This window comes from Protopterus annectens, chromosome 15.part0, assembly GCF_019279795.1.
Source record: "Protopterus annectens isolate FY-2018-M chromosome 15.part0, PAN1.0, whole genome shotgun sequence".
NCBI classification, from domain to species: Eukaryota; Metazoa; Chordata; order Ceratodontiformes; family Protopteridae; genus Protopterus; species Protopterus annectens.
Genome location: NC_056749.1, coordinates 111,406,504 through 111,424,684, shown reverse-complemented (window position 1 = coordinate 111,424,684; position 18,181 = coordinate 111,406,504). Strand labels below are relative to the sequence as shown.

Here is an 18,181-nt window from a genome sequence, read left to right as displayed (position 1 = left end):
AAGTAATGCCCGCTGAAAAGCGAGTCCGCCACTTTACAGCAGCACATCAAGCTGCTGTGGAGCTCGGACACAAAAAGAACTAACGGTTGCCATTACTTTACACTTGCTAAGCAGAGCTTTTGCTGTTTAGCAAGTGTAAAAAAAAATAAATAGAAAAAAAGTGTATATGTAAATATGTATGTATATATGTGTATGAGTGTGCTTATGTTTCTGTGTGTGTGAGTGAATGCATGTTTGAAAGCAGAGGAGGCTGTGTGTGTGAGAGAGACTGAGAGACAATGAGCAGTCTTGTGTGAGTGTATGCATGTAAGAAAGCAGAGGAGGCTGTGTGTGTGTGTGTGTGTGTGAGAGAATGACACAGAGAGAGAGAGTGAGAGTGATCTTGTGTGTATAGCTCTCAACTATCCAAATTTTCGCAGAATGTCCAGAGTTTTACCTCATATTTTTGTCTGTTCCTCATAAAATGTGTTTTTTCTGAAGTCTTGTGGCAAATCGAGGAATGAATTCACTAAATATTGACAGGCATTTGAGTGTCAGCCTTTATATCTTTCAGAAAATGCAACGTAATATATTTTCGATGTAAAATGCTTCCTCCAACAACATTAGCATATACTGCAGAAAGTTTAAAACAGTAGGCAGAAGAACTATTTTACATCAAAAATATATATTAAAAAAATAATATAGTACTTCAAAAAAAAAAAAGTAAAACACAGAAATTTAACAGAGATCCCATTCTCTAAGCACAATAATGCCTTCCAGGGTGTGTGTTAATATGTAATTAATGCCCTTCCAGGGGTGTAGAGGCCCTCCTGGTGTGGCACTGGGGCTCATAACACCCTTGGGTGGGCGTCAATTGCACATTAACACACACCCTGGAGGGCATTATTGCTTACTTGTAAAAAACTCTTCCTAGTTTGCTCTACCAATCAACAACTCATGCCCTCTTACCTAACCAATCACAGATTTGCAATGTTTTTCTATGGGAAAACAGACTGCCAGGAGGCTATAACAACAGAATTTCTTAAAACATCTGCTTTGGACGTTTAACCACAGTCTAAACTTTTGTCAAACAATAGTCACACTTCTGTATTCCTGAAGGGCTTATTTCAAAGTTTAGGTTACTTAGGCAATGAGGTTAAACATTCTTCAGAGATTATGCTTGTCAGTCAGTGCTAGGATACGGAGTACTATTTTATTTATTTTTCTTTTCTCTCTTTATAAAAATGTGCTGCATTTTATCTTAAAACCACTCTGACAGAAAAATACATTTCAGACTCATTTTTTTTAAAAAGCTCACTAAAGGAGCTCAAGGTTAAAAGAGAGAAGGCCGCATTTTCATCTACCTTCTTCAGCCATTCACTCAGCTACCCAAACCTGTTTATGGTAGGTGACTACAATTCCCGCAACATAATATAATGGGGTAACTACACATTATTTTGTATACTCTTCAAGCACAATAGTTCCCAGAGTTACAAAGCACAGTAAAAGTGATTTGGAGGAGGATGTGGGAGGTATATCTAACAATCTGGACACATTCCAGAGAACAGTTAACTAAAATCTAAAGTAACTAAAACTAAAAACTGTAATGCAGGCACCACTTTTTTTGTAAACTTGCCCTATTACAGTGATTCATGCCCCTAGTCTACACAGTTGCAGTTTTGGATAAAATGTTCAAGCTGAACTTTAATTAGTTATACCTGCAGTGGGATAGATAGTTAACTGCTTAATATCCAGCTGTACACTAGGCAAATGACAGCGTCTACATAGCACGATATAGTCTGGGATAAGGGGCATAGAGCAGAACTACCTACACATCTAGCAGGGTTACTCACTTCTGTGCACTGTGATGACAATGTACACGAAATGGTGTTGTGAAATGTTACTCACACTCCTGAGTGTAACACACTGAAACCCGTCACACCTCAGCAGGTCTTCTCCTAGTCAAAATTTCAATGTCCAATACTTCCTGGTTGTGGATAGGAAATTACCAGAGAATTACACCTAGTCTCATCACAAAAGGGTAATAGGTATGCATCCTTTTTCTGCTTTACTTAACTCTGTAGTTCCCTGCGATTCTTTCTGGGTCTTGCAGATAGCAGTGCTATCTGCACACCAAGGGACAGCATTGCTGTGACCTTTCCCTTATAAAATGCGGCACTGTTGGCTGGACACAGTATTGCAATAACAGTGTTGCACATCACCTGCAAGACTCTGGGGTATCTTCCTCCATCTAATGCTCTCACCTGACAATGAGCCACTCGATTTCTGTTTCTGCGGTTTCTCTTTGTCCTTTTGTTTAGCTGGCACTTTGCCCTTCACATTTCCCTTGTTGCTTGTCTTTAATAAAATCAAACAAAATACACAATTAAAAAGAGAAAACAATGATCAAATTAACTCACGCTAAAGTACTTGGCAAAGTATCTTCATTTTAAAAGTGTTTTACAAGTCATAATTTGTTATAAAACTTGCATTTTTTTACAAAAAAAATATTTTATATAGTTTTCACTTTTATTCAATATATTTTTAATGATATGCACAAAAGTGCACCAAACTCTTTATCAGTACAGTACGCAGATAACTCCCGTCACATGCTCAGGCAAAACAGTCAACCAACTTCAAAGTACAACACAACCCTCCAGAACATTAAAACATATTTAAATAACTGCTAGCTAAAATAGTAAAAACAAATCTTTTCAGTTTCACTCCTAAAACCTCATACTGATACTTTTAAAATCTCCATAACAATGAATGCTATCATTGAAAATGTGCAACAATGCAAACACTTGGTGTAATGATAGAGCAACAGTTAATATTCACACTAACTGCAATATCGAAAACTAACAAAAATATGGAATACTCTATAAAGCAAAATCCTAATTAACTGAAAACACTACATTAAGGCACCATATCTTCCTGCCCTCCAACATTCATTGACTGTGCTGATTAATCTGCAAAAAAAAAAAAAAAAAAATCAAATTCACAAACTTGGACATACAAGGCAAATACGCAGCATACCTTCCAAACAGAACATATTGTACATCTCTTGAAAAAATGCAGAAGCTAGAGCTAAAAATTATCTAACCGTCACTCAACTCGAGTATTCGTAACAGAGTCTAGAAACCGGACAAACACCATGCTATTATAAGGTCTTGTCCAAGTTTACAATCCTCCACATCCACTAAGATCCCAACAAAAAATGGTTACTGGCCATAACCAATGAAGGTTCAGTGGCAGAACCTTTAGGAAATTGTCTCATAAGAACATTTCAGTAGAGGTTACGTAAAATGCAAAACTGTAGCTGAAAAACTGCCCCCTTTTAACAGATGAAATGCAGAAGACATTTTAGATAATGTATTTCTGATATGTGTTAGAATTCAGATATATTACAAAGTATTACCCAAGAAACTGTTATGTTGTGAAGTGAAATGTGTATATTGAAAATACACACACACATGCATATCTATCTATCTATCTATCTATCTATCTATCTATCTATCTATCTATCTATCTATCTATCTATCCCATGGTTGTTATAAAATTGGGAAGCAGACAAAAGTGAGGTCCTAGACATAATTATGTGGGCTGTGTGAAATAATTTGAGGGTGGCTGTTGTGGAGGTGACTAAAAACACAGCACCCAAATTCAAGAAAGCAGAGACATGTTTAATAATAACACAATAACACAGCATGACACTAACACAAACCAGGTTTACTGAAGAAGCTCCTGTTAGTAGGAGGGAAATCAGGTTTGTATCAGTATCACAGTTTGCTGTGTTATTATTAAGCATTTGCTTGCATTCTTGAATTTGGGTGTTGTGTTTTTTGTTTGCATGTATTTTTACACAGACACCTGTTTTGTTTTTCAACTGCACAATAATGGTTTTGTTGATATAACTCTTGCATATTAATAAAGCCATCTGTATCTCTTTTCATAAATGCAATAAAATCTTGTACATTTGTTGGAACTACCACCAGATCAGGCAAATACAACCTCATTTTAAAGTCTCATTCACCTAGAATGTAGCATCCGTTTACACTGCACTATGGTGACATTAGTGTACTATGAATCTTAGCATCTGTTGGGATGAAACCTACAGGCTTCTGGTGGTAGGAGGAAACTGGAATATCCTCAGAAAATCTACATGAATGACAGGAGAATATTTAAAGTCCACAGAGGCATGGTGAAGAATTACAGTCTGCATTGTAGGGTAAGGACATAGCCGAATACTGACCTACCTTTTGAGCTAGGAGTCATATATATCCTATGACTGCCCAGGGTAAGAATACACAGAAGGCCATACATGCAGTCATGTACCAGACAGGGATACAGGCAACACAGGGTTGTAGCATAAATAGTAAGCAGAGATTAGCCATTATGTAAACTCATAGAAATTACATCAACTCGTACGGATGTGGTCACTGAAAGTACTTGAAATCATGCACTGAGACCTGTGCCATCCTAGTACATAGAATCACTCAAACCTGGAAAATGGCAAACTTCAGCATTAGCAAAGCACTTTTCTAAATGTATTAAAACGCATACCAACAAAGATAAATTTATGTTTACCATTATCTAGTAAAAGATTTTAATATCAGATTTGATGCTGAAAATGACTTAGACTGGAGAGAATATGTCCGGCGGCTGAAACCGGAAGGTTGCCATTTTCCTTTTTCCAGGTTTGAATGATAAGGAACATTTTAAAGTGTTTTTAAAAAAGGAAGGAGGTTGAAGCACTAGTCATACAAGGCATTGGTTTAATAACATCATGTGACTTTAAGCAACTGTATTTAATTAGTTGTAATTGTATTAATTGATTTATTTGATGAAGTTATGGTAAAGGGATGGAAGCACTTACAACAAATCTATATTAAATTTGTGTTCTTATTTGCATGGTCATTGTTTGGATAAGTATATGATATGTAAAGCTGCAAGGCTGTTACATATCATTATTGTTGTTTAGATGTTTAGTTGAGCCTGACTCTTACGACCTCAAAGATTTTAACATGACAGGCCTGTCTGTCAAGAACTGTTTTAGTTCTTGCAGAATTATGTATACTCCTTGCTTCAGTAATGCTGTCTGTCCATCTTAGCCTTTATCTTCCCCTTCCTCTTCTGCCTTTGAACTTTCCTAGCATCAGTGTTGTCTTGTGAGCCTTGTCTTTGCATTATCTGGCCAAAGTAGGTGAGTTTTAGTCATACTATCAGGATGTCCAGTGAACAATCTGGGTTTATTTGTTAACTACTGAATGATTTGATCCTCTTGCATTCCACAGAATTCTCAAAAGTCTTCTCCAGCATGACAGTTCAAAAGCATCATTTTGCTGGTGCATAGGCTTAATTAAAGCTCTCACAGCCATATGTTATTACTGGAAAAACATAACACCGACTATAGAGATCTTTATTGACAAAGTGATGTCTTTGTGCTTTAAAATCTTATTAAGATTTGCCATAACCTTCCTTCCAAAAAGCAACTGCCTTTTAATTTCATGTCTCCAATCACTGTCTGCAGAGATCATTGAGCCTAGGAAAACAAAATCTGTCAATTCCTCCACTTCTTCCCCATCTATTTTAAAAAAAAACTGATAGGGCTTGATTTTTGTATGCTCAGCAACAAGCCAGCTTTGCAGTTTTTACTTTTACCTTAATCAACACTCTTCAACTCTTCCTCAGCTTCAGCCACCAAACTGGTATTATCATTAAACCATGAAAAAAGGAAAGTAATATAAACCGCTTGACCAGTAAACAAAGCAAAAAATAAAAAAGTTTATTAACACAGTCTATTGCCTTGGCTGCAATAGCCTTCATGGAGTAAAGCAGTTAGCAAAAGGTTACAATAAATACACCCATTAATAATACAATAAAATCAAACAATACAATAATTAACCAATCAAAATATTACAATCAAGTTAAATCAAAACATTCCAGTTACACTCGTTGTTCAGACCACTAGCGAACAAAGTATCAAATTTCAATATAAACATTGATTCTTTAAACAACAATTTGTTCTTAGGTGCACATCAGAAATATAATTGAAATACACTTTTTGGAGAATACTAGTCTGTAAGCCTGAAGGGTCCAAACTATGACATGCTTTAATATGCTGTGCAGTAGGGCTTTCTATTTTAATTATGTTTTATATATCTAATATGTTCTTGTAGTCTCACTTTACATTTTCTCTTACTCTCCCCAATGTAAAAGAGACCACATGGACATCTTAAAGCATAGATAACACCTTCAGTATTGCAGTCGTATCTATATAATACATTAAAACTTTTACCATTTACAAACTGAAAAGATTTAACTATATTTCTACAACAGCAGCAATTACCACAAGGTAGCGTGCCCAAAAGGGCAGAACTAATGGGTAATGAAGTATTAGGTAAGAAAAAACTTTTATGGATCAATAGATCTCTCAAATTTCTGCCTTGTTTATATGAGATGCTAGGAGATCTAAACAAAATATCAGATAAATCCTTCGACTTTAGGAAGCTACTTCGTTACTAAAAGCACTAAAGGAAGTCACAAAGTATACTTTTTCTTACCAGCATTATCACCAATATTATTACTACCTATAAAAGGCTTCACCCAACCAGTCCTATCACGTAAAGGTAGCTGACCTGCACAATAAGGTACCATGGGTCCACTCTTTACTTTATTAATAGCTTCATCAATTAATTTTTGATCATAACCTCTGGAAGTAAACATAACAGATGTCCTATGTACTTCAGTATCTATTATCTGTATACCTAAAGTTGTAAATATTTCTCCCAGTAAGCTTGATTTCAGCATCTGATTCATCTAACCCAGCATTTTGCATGATATATTCATCGTATAAATTAAACAAATAGGGTGACAATACACAGCCTTGTCATACTTCCTTCTCCAATCCTGAACCAATCAGTTATTCCATATTCAGTTCTACCTGTTGCTTGTTGCTCTGCATACAGATTCCATAGGAGGCAAATAACATGACCTGGTATTCCCCATTTCTCTAAGGACTTGCCACAGTTTGTTATGGTCAACATAGTTAAATGGTTCAGGGTAGTCAATGAAGCAGAAGAGAAATTCTTTCCGGAACTCTGTTGCCTTCTGCATTATCCAGCAGCTGTTGGCAATTTGATATCTTGTACCTTGGCCACTTCTAAAGCCACTTTGCACATCTGGCCGTTACTGGTCCATATACTGCTGGACATTTAGCATTACCTTGCTATCATGTAAAACAAGTGAATTGTTTGATAATGTGAACATTCTTTAGCATTGCCCTTTTAGGACTAGAATGTAAACTGAACTTCTCCAATGTAATAGCCACTGCCCTGTTTTCCAAATTTGCTGGCAAAGTCCAAGGTAGCACTATAACAGGATCAGTTTGCACTATAACAGGATCAGTTTGCAGGATTTTAAACTTCTCAGCTGGATTCCATCACTTGCTACTGCCTTGTTATTAGTAAGTCTTTCTACAGCCAATTTAACTTCAGTTTCAAGGATGTCAAGCTCTGGAACACAGAACACCCCATCATATATGTCAGTGACGTAGGGATTCTTCTTCTTCTATAGTTTTTCTGTATATTCTTGCCAAATTTTTAACTTTCTAGTACTTCTGTTAAGACTCTCCCACCTTTGTCTTATATCATGCCCATTTTTATCTGGAACTTTCCCCCTAATATCACCAATCTTCTTGAACAGATCTCATCTTTCTCATCTTTAGCAATATCTCATTTGCTCCCCTTATATTAAAACAACATTCTAAACACTGTCTATTTGTTTTACTTAAATCATTTGCATTTTAGATGAAAAATGACAACTCTTCTATATAATCATAATGCTATTTCAACATCAAGTAGTTTGTTAAACCAAGAAGCGATGTCCTGGGTAGTCCAGTAGCGTTTATTGCACACACTTGATGAAAAAATAAAAGATAAAAGACCAACAATGAAAAGTAATCAATGCGTTTTGTGTACTGAGCGCTTTCACCCACAATTAAGATAGGGTTTCTTCAGAGTACTTCTGTACTTCAGTACTCTGAAGAAACCCTATCTTAATTGTGGGTGAAAGCACTCAGTACACAGAACGCATTGATTACTTTTCATTGTTGGTCTTTTATCTTTTATTTTTTCATCAAGTGTGTGCAATAAACGCTACTGGACTACCCAGGACATCGCTTCTTGGTCTTACTAGTTGCCATCTTGAAATGTTACTGTATCAAGTAGTTTGTTACTTTCTAGTATGTATATATATATATATATATATATATATATATATATATATATATATATATGGGATCTGTACAGATCCCCGATCAGAAATCACTGAACATACATAATTGAAAGTGCTGTTCACCAAAGCAGCACTTTCGGTTATGTATGCTGGTTGTGCCAGTCTCACTATGGTGCAGTTAAGGGAGAATTCTCTTTTCCCCACTGTGGTGCAACCTTGGAGTGAGAATATAAAATTAGGGGGGGTGCAGGGGGGCTTGCCCCCTGCATAAAAGACGGTTTATTGTTTTTTATTTTGAACGCATTTGAACAAAAGCGCTTTTTCGGTGAAAGCGCTTTCGTTAAAGTGCATTTGGTTATTGTGGATTCAAACTATTGAACTTTCGTTCAATAGTCCTAGATCCATATATATATATATATATATATATATATATATATATATATAAACTCACAAAACTAGGTATAAATCCCTATGTCACAAGATGGGTTGCCAACTGGCTTACTGACAGAACCCACACCGTGAAAGTAGCAGACTCCAAATCAGACTTAAGACCAGTGACAAGTGGAGTACCACAGGGTTCAGTCCTGGGTCCTCTCCTGTTTGGTATCTACTTCTCTGAAGTACAGGCTAACACAGAAGGTCTTTTGCTAACTAAATTCACAGATGACTGCAAACTAGGAGCCATAATTGAAACTCCTAATTATGTGGACATCCTACAAAAGGGCCTCACTGAGACATATGCCTGGTGTCAAAGACATTGTCTCAAGCTCAATGTCAAAAAGTGCATTGTCATCCCCTTTGGTAAAAACTCTGTACCCATGAACTACCACATAGGCGGTAGTCTACTTAACACGGAAAGTATGATAAGAGACCTTGGGACACAGGTGGACAGTAGTCTCCCCTTTGATAATCACATCGCCACAGTGGTCGGGAAATCCTTCTACGTGGCACACCTCATCACAAAAGGTTTCTCATCCAGAGAAAAAGAGGTCATTGTTCCCCTCTACTCATCACTCATTAGACGCATTATAGAGTACAACGTCCCTTTTGTATGTACCTCAAAAGACATCTACAACAACTGGAAAGGCCGCAAAAATACCTCACAAAGAGGATTATTGGCCTCAAACAGATGCCTAATGCAGACCGTCTAAAAAAACTCCAGCTTTACTCCGTCGCATATCGCCTACTCAGAGGTGATCTCTACCTAACATACAAAGCTATGTCAAACCCAGAGCTGTTGGACATGCTCCACTTAAAGAAATCCCAATCCCTCCGAGCTACACACTCTAGGGACCTAAACCTTGTCACCACAATAAACAGAACATGCTGGAGGGATAGATTCCTGTCCCAGAGTTTTCCCATTCTCTGGAACAGACTACCTATTTTTGTCAAACAGAGCTCCTCATTAACACTATTCAAGAAAAATCTTGATGATTGGATGGGTAATAGGAAATTCACCCCAGGGATCACTTCTGTGGTTCTGCTTGACAGGGGCACAGGAAAATAATTTTCTTGGGTGGCGAAAGCCAGGGTACCTTTTTGGCTAAGCTTGTATAGGCCCTATGGCCAATAGCCTGGTACCTACCTATGAACCTATGGGATCTGGACACATGCTCGACTAGCATATGTCCGAATCAGAAAACATAGAACACACATACACGAAAGCACTTAACATCAACAAGTACTTCTGTGTATGTGTGCCTGTTTTGTAGATCGGACTACAGTGCGGGTAGGGGAAAATTCCCTTTTCCCCACTGTAGTGCGATTTCGGAGTGAGAATAATAAAGTAGGGGGGGTGTGGGGGTTGCAGGGGGTAGAAGTCCCCCTGCAGAAATGTAGATTTTTTTTTTGAACTATACATACACAGAAGCGCTTTTCGATGTTAAGCACTTTCGTGTATGTGTGTTCGAATTTTTGTGATTCGGACATATGCTAGTTGAGCATGTGTCCTAGACCCATATATATATATATATATATATATATATATATATATATATATATGTACACACACACACACACACATATATATATATATATATATATATATATATATATATGTAAGATTTTTTTTAATGGATGTATTTGTTCACTTGTAATAACTGGAAGAAATGTTCTGAATTTTGGAAGTTAAGAATGATTTAGGATGGTAGCATACAGTAGCATGTTAAAGGCTGAGTTTTTACATAATAAAACATACTGTAATTGTTTTACTTGATAATGCTCAACTTACTAATAAATGTAGCTGTAGGTCTACTGTACTAAAATAAAAATTCTGACTCAAAGCATGTCCAACACATTTTTATATGTACTGCTTGTGTTTCTCAGTACAAATGTATATATTAATAAATATGCACTAGTGGGGGAATATATTTAGGAAATAAGGTTATGCATTATATATTCATATAAGATTGATATTTTCAATATTTTCAAGTATCCAATAAAGGGTAATAGGTTCATAGGTAATTACTAGCATAGATGCCCTTGCAGGCCATTTTAAGTCTAGCCAGTTTCCCCTTTTAGTGCTCAAATGAACCTATCCCATTTGGTTATAGATTGGCCTTACCCATTCCATGGACAATAATTACATATTACCACAATGAGAATAACTGTGATCAAATCATTGATAATTTGAGGGGACCCATGCATGGAAAAATGCATTTAGGAGCTGCATCTGTTCATTAGTAGTGCAGGGGGCAGTCCTGTTGTAAAGTTTCTGTTTCCAGTCCACAGAACCAAGTTGTGCTTGAATATGGACAAGGATAAGCTTTGTTTTACGTGGAATGGGAGTCTGTTCAAGAGCAGTGGTATCCTCTGCAAGATAAACCTGTCCCTTCATACTGTTCTGTTGATGTTACAGAAGAGGTTTAGATCCTAGATTATTTCTGATGTCATGTGACTTGCTGGTATGCCAGAAACAGGTCACCTCTTAGGAGTTTGTAGGATACTAGTATAGTGACAGGGGTCTGAGTTGGTCCATGTAGGACATATTGTTTGGGCTTTGTATCCTTTTAGTAAGGTATCTCTGTGGGCATTCCAGATGTTGCATGTGTCCGGGGCAGTTACATATCAAAAGGTACATTACATTCAGTGAGTGTCCTAATGAGGGGCTATTAAAGAGGGACAATGACATTCCTAGATCCATACGCAATCCCTTTTTTAAGTTGTGCACTAGAGAAGTTTATCAATAAATAATAAGAATAATAAATAATATGTTTATTAATAAACGTTTATCATCTAAAATATGTCTAATGATGCAATGTATTTATCTTCACAGTCTTATAAAAGAGCAATTACGTTAATTTAAAAGTTAACTAACTCTGCTGGTGAATATTTCCCTCATCTGGGTATCTAGGTTAATTTATTACGATTATCTATAAAAAACAACTAAAAAGTATATTAATTCCTTTAGTTTCAGAAATATTGATGATGACAGTAAACACAAAATCTCTTTTTGTGTTCTTTCTTTTCTTTCCATAGGATTGCTTTATTCTTAATTTCTTAAATCACTTTATTATCTGTCATAAAACAATTAAGCATTTAGACTAATCGTTTTCTGAAGTTACATTTGTATTTTTTTTTATAGCTGTATCTTTGGGAAAGATAGGTTAGTTAGATAGGTAGTTAACGTAGATTTTTTCGTTTTTAAAGCATGAATATATTAATATCCAGAAGGAGATTATTTGCTTCTTTTATAGTTCCTACTTAATGTACTAGTAAGCTAATTTTTAAATTTGATTTATTTTTAATAATTGAGTGACTTTTTCTTGGTATTTAGTGTTTCATTTTTAGAATTATGGTACTGTCTGTTATTTTATTGATGTCAAAATGTTATATTACATCAGTAAAAAACTGCAGACTTTTTAATGTTGTATTCCTTTATTCCTTTAAAGTTAATTTCAGGGATTCATTAAAGGGCCTAATATTTGTCTTATAGCTCATGCTAAAACGTCCCTACTCCCACAGTATTCCACAATTCAAAGACATGTTAGCAGCGGCAAAGTAAGACCTTATTATTAGCTAATTTGCATATTTCTGAATCACATTTACTACTGTTATATGCAGATTATTGCTTGTTGTGGTAGCAAACTGCTGCTTACATAGGCAGTGGCATCCCCCAGTCACACACAGACACACACACACACACACACACACACACACACACACACACACACATATGTGCACACATGCACATACACAAACACATACACTCTTGGTATTACAGCAGTTATGAATAACCTCTGGTATCTAGTGAATCTCCGAACCTCCTGATCCCCATACTGCTGTCATGCCATTAAGTCACTTCTCTGGTATCAGCAAAAATAGAGCCCAAAAAGCAGCAATATAGCAGAAACAAATATAAAATCCCTTGTGAACAAGGAGCAAAAAATCCAGGCTGAGAATGTATTCCAAAATAACAGCAAGAAATCCACGAATAAATGTTCAGGTACCAGTTTATTAACAGAGGACACAAGCGCTTTCACAGTTGCTTCTTCAGGTGTAACTCCTGCCATAAAAGCACACACCTTATATACTCTTCCTAATTAGTCTAAATGATCAATTAACATACTAAAACATTTAAAAAGATAGTACACATAAAAATAATACCTAGTTGAAATGCATTTGTATTACAAGATACACATACTAGAACATTTTAAAAGATAATACACATAAAAACATAAATAAATATTATCTAATTGAAATGCATTTATAATAGTGGACAGTGAAATTATACATATAAATATATTCATATAAAAAATTATGTTTATTCATTTAAAATATATTTATTTAAAAATATATATATTTATTTATTTAATTATTTAAAAATATATGTATATATATATAAATATTTAACAAGACATAAATATATATTAATGAATGTATTTAAATTAAAAAATTTTGAACATGTTAGAAATGTTAAGAATGAATCAAGATTCATCTATTCAATGGTCTATTATGAAGCACAGGCTTAATAGGAATGCACTCATTAAGACCATGTCCAAAACTAGATCTGAGCCTCACAATCCATTTTGCTTCCGTATCCTCAGTTCTAGCTCTTACATCACCACCCCTGCCATTCTCATATATAAGAGATAAAACTCTAAACTTAAATACATGGTCATCTCCCATGGCACTAATATGTTTAGCTAGAGCATTAGTCTTTGACTTCTTCCTAACATGATACAGATGCTCCCTGATTCTTTCTCTAAGGGTTCTATCAGTTTTGCTTATATAAAAACAGTGGCATAACTGACATTCTGCTAAATAAACCACATGTGAACTGTCACATGTAGCACCTACCCTAAAATCAGTGCTTTTTCTAGTATCAGGGTGATGAAATAATAGACTCATATCTATAGAGGAGCACTGTGGACAATGACCACAGGGTCGTGTTCCTTTAAACATCATAGGTGGTTTTTCATTTTTCACACAACATAGCCTCCTATACAAATTCTTCTTATTTTTAAAAGTATACTGTGGTGTGGTACTAATAAGAGAAGCTATTGTGGGTTCGGTGGTTAAAATTGGCCAATACTTATTAATAATATCAGTATATTGCTTGACATTCCTGGCATAAGTAATACAAACATTAAGTTTTGGTTCATTGTTTGTAATATGCCTGGAAGTATTACTTGAAAAGTATGGTTTTGCTTTGCTAGATCTCATTTGTCTCACCATCTTCTCATTCTTACTAATGCAATTAATGTGGTAACCACGTTGTTTCAACTCATTACTGGTATTAAGCATCATGTGATCATACTCAACTGGATCAACACTTAGCCTGGATGCCCTAAAAAATTGATTATGGGCTACGTTGTCAAAAACAAAATCAGGATGCATGCTTTGTCGATCAAGCAAATTATTCACCCTACATTCCTTCCTGTACATCCTAGTGCTTACTTTTCCTGTTGCATCTATATCTATATATACATCTAGAAAACTGATTCCTGTATAAGAATAATTGAAAGTAAATTTCAGAAAATATGTGCTATTGTTTAAATATTCTACAAAAAGTTTCAACCCATCAAGGTTACCTTTCCACAAGAAAAAACAATCATCAACAAATCTTCTGAAAAAAGGTATATAAGGTGCATATATACTATTAAATATATTATCAATCTCCCAGGTCGCCATGACTGCATTAGCATAACTATTTGAGCTTTCAATTAATCAATTTTTTAGGGCATCCAGGCTAAGTGTTGATCCAGTTGAGTATGATCACATGATGCTTAATACCAGTAATGAGTTGAAACAACGTGGTTACCACATTAATTGCATTAGTAAGAATGAGAAGATGGTGAGGCAAATGAGATCTAGCAAAGCAAAACCATACTTTTCAAGTAATACTTCCAGGCATATTACAAACAATGAACCAAAACTTAATGTTTGTATTACTTATGCCAGGAATGTCAAGCAATATACTGATATTATTAATAAGTATTGGCCAATTTTAACCACCGAACCCACAATATCTTCTCTTATTAGTACCACACCACAGTATACTTTTAAAAATAAGAAGAATTTGTATAGGAGGCTATGTTGTGTGAAAAATGAAAACCACCTATGATGTTTAAAGGAACACGACCCTGTGGTCATTGTCCACAGTGCTCCTCTATAGATATGAGTCTATTATTTCATCACCCTGATACTAGAAAAAGCACTGATTTTAGGGTAGGTGCTACATGTGACAGTTCACATGTGGTTTATTTAGCAGAATGTCAGTTATGCCACTGTTTTTATATAGGCAAAACTGATAGAACCCTTAGAGAAAGAATCAGGGAGCATCTGTATCATGTTAGGAAGAAGTCAAAGACTAATGCTCTAGCTAAACATATTAGTGCCATGGGAGATGACCATGTATTTAAGTTTAGAGTTTTATCTCTTATATATGAGAATGGCAGGGGTAGTGATGTAAGAGCTAGAGCTGAGGATATGGAAGCAAAATGGATTGTGAGGCTCAGATCTAGTTTTGGACATGGTCTTAATGAGTGCATTCCTATTAAGCCTGTGCTTCGTAATAGACCATTGAATAGATGAATCTTGATTCATTCTTAACATTTCTAACATGTTCAAAAATTTTAAATTTAAATACATTCATTAATATATATTTATGTCTTGTTAAATATTTATATATATATATATATATATATATATATATATATATATATATATATATATATATATATACATATATTTTAAATAATTAAATAAATAAATATATATATTTTTAAATAAATATATTTTAAATGAATAAACATAATTTTTATATGAATATATTTATATGTATAATTTCACTGTCCACTATTATAAATGCATTTCAATTAGATAATATTTATTTATGTTTTTATGTGTATTATCTTTTAAAATGTTCTAGTATGTGTATCTTGTAATACAAATGCATTTCAACTAGGTATTATTTTTATGTGTACTATCTTTTTAAATGTTTTAGTATGTTAATTGATCATTTAGACTAATTAGGAAGAGTATATAAGGTGTGTGCTTTTATGGCAGGAGTTACACCTGAAGAAGCAACTGTGAAAGCGCTTGTGTCCTCTGTTAATAAACTGGTACCTGAACATTTATTCGTGGATTTCTTGCTGTTATTTTGGAATACATTCTCAGCCTGGATTTTTTGCTCCTTGTTCACAAGGGATTTTATATTCACTTCTCCGGTATGTTCTACATAGTGTCTAATGGATCTCCTACTCCCAATTCCCATACCACAATCTTGGCAGGTGGTTGTACATGGCAATGTGGTGGGGATGACCATGTTGATCTATATGGCCAAGCAATTTCTTGAATCACTTGGCTATGTAGATGCCTCCCAGAAGGTGGTTCTGGGAAAACAGTACAAGGATAATTAGCATCAATCTTTTCCCAGAATGCCTCATTATCATTTGACATGACCATAGGGCCAGGTCTAAATGGTACTACACATCTTCATGCTAGAGACTTATTACATTATTAGATCATGCTGATTTCAAACTTAAAAAATTAACAAAAAATAGTTTAGAAACTGAAAATGTTTGGTTCAGTACAATGCTTATTTCTTTTAAACATTGAAAATGTGCTTCTTATAGAATTTGCTGATATTTTCAAAAAGTTATTTAACATTTTTACAGTATGCACTAAGACAGGTGTATTTCTTAACCAAAAATAAAAAAAACAGGAGTATCCCTTATTCCTGTTACTATCTGCTTAGACATAAGACCACTGGCTAATGCAAGTAGAGAGAAATTATTATATTACAAGATAAAGATGTGATAAAAAGCTCTAGTTTCAAATATTATTATTTGCAAAAGACAGAATTTTAGCAATGTCAAATATTAATGAATATCTTGAATTTATAGACATTTTATCAGAATTTGGTCTATCAAATCTAAATTTTAATTATACCAAACTAAATTCATTATTATTAAATCAAAATACTGAAGAAAGTATTAAAAATATAAAACTGTCTTCTAAACGATTAACTTATCTTGGTTTAATCATCACTTCTTATACCAATTGCTAAATTCTAAATTAATCCAAATTATAAAACCATTCTATACAAATGGATGACTTGATTAATTGGACAAATAATTTTTTATTTTAAAGATTGTCTGTAATTAAAATGATTCTTTTTCAAAAATGATTATATATTCAAAGTATTTCATTCCGTCCAAACATGTCAAATTAACAACATTACAAGGATACCATTAATGTTTAAGGTCACATAAGAAACCAAGGACTTTTATTACAAACTGTATTAGAAGCTAGTAAATAGTATTTCTGTGTATTAAAGAAAAACATATTGGGATTTTGTTTTTAAAGTGATAATCTGTCAGTTTATGTGTTTCTGCATGGGAAGGCTCTGTACTATGAAATAGCAATTTTAAAATAAAAGATTCTCAGCATTAGTTACTGACAAAATGATATTTATTTTAACAAAGTATCTTCAGTATACTATTTATTCTTCAGTTCATTCAATACCTACATAAATAAAAGCAAACATAAAAAATATAGTTATAAAAATCCTTTCACAAAATTTTGCCTATATTTTAATGTTTCCTATGAGTACTACTTTAAGGTTTGCTAATGTAGTCACTACAAATCAAAAGTAATGGACAAATAAAATATTAATTTATTGGTTTAATTCTATAGAAAATTCTAAAGTACTATCCTCATCAGAAATAAAAATTAAATTTAACAGCAAAAAATGGAGACTGGTCAGATATTCAACGTTTAAATAATTTCTTGAATCATAAGATATTTGATATGCTCCCTTCAGAAAAAGAAAATTGTCCTTTGTTATTTCACTTTTCTGTGATACCAAATAATCATTTTCATTCTATGTATTAGCTGTCATTGTCTTATAAACTGCTGTTAAACAATAAAAGCAATATGCCAACTTACTGGAGTTTTATAATAAAGTGTTTTTTTATTCTAATAAAACTACTAATGCAAAAATGTATTATTTTGGGTCTCTAGCTAATGTATCATTTTATCTCCATTTTGGAAAATGTTCATCTGGAAACTTATTTAAAGAATATTTTGTACTCCTCATTGCATTAGTTGAATGCTTAAGAATAATTAATCTTAATGTGCGAGATATAGTAAAACCATAAAATTAGATTAGCAGCAAATATTTTACGACTGTGAATCTCTAAATAAATTTTGATATTGTGTATAAGCATTTTCATAATCATTATAGTTTTAAAATACATGATTTGGAATTATTTAATATTTGCATGCTCTCTCTTATGCATAAAAGCTGAACAAAAAGTACTTGCTTTGGGTTACATTGGTTAGTGCAAAACTGGAACAATCCCTCTCCTCCAATATTTGAAAAAATAAATATCTGTGGATCAGTTTATAACAGATAAATTAGTACAGTCGTCTTGGGAAATAAAACTGATCTTTACAATTTTAAATTCTAACATAGATATTTTAATAAAACTAAGAAAATGATATTTTGAGCAACTGACAT

General features: G+C 34.0%; 1 protein-coding gene across 3 annotated transcripts in view; it reads right to left on the bottom strand.

Moving 5' to 3' along the window:
- Positions 1 to 18,181, bottom strand: part of LOC122789976 (diacylglycerol kinase delta-like) — a 1,345,205-nt gene that overhangs the window by 13,134 nt on the left and 1,313,890 nt on the right. For all 3 annotated transcript variants that reach the window (XM_044057484.1, XM_044057483.1, XM_044057482.1), the window contains one exon: positions 2,244 to 2,337. In XM_044057484.1, the coding sequence (XP_043913419.1) occupies positions 2,244 to 2,337 (94 nt within the window). The remainder of the gene's footprint in view (positions 1 to 2,243; positions 2,338 to 18,181) is intronic.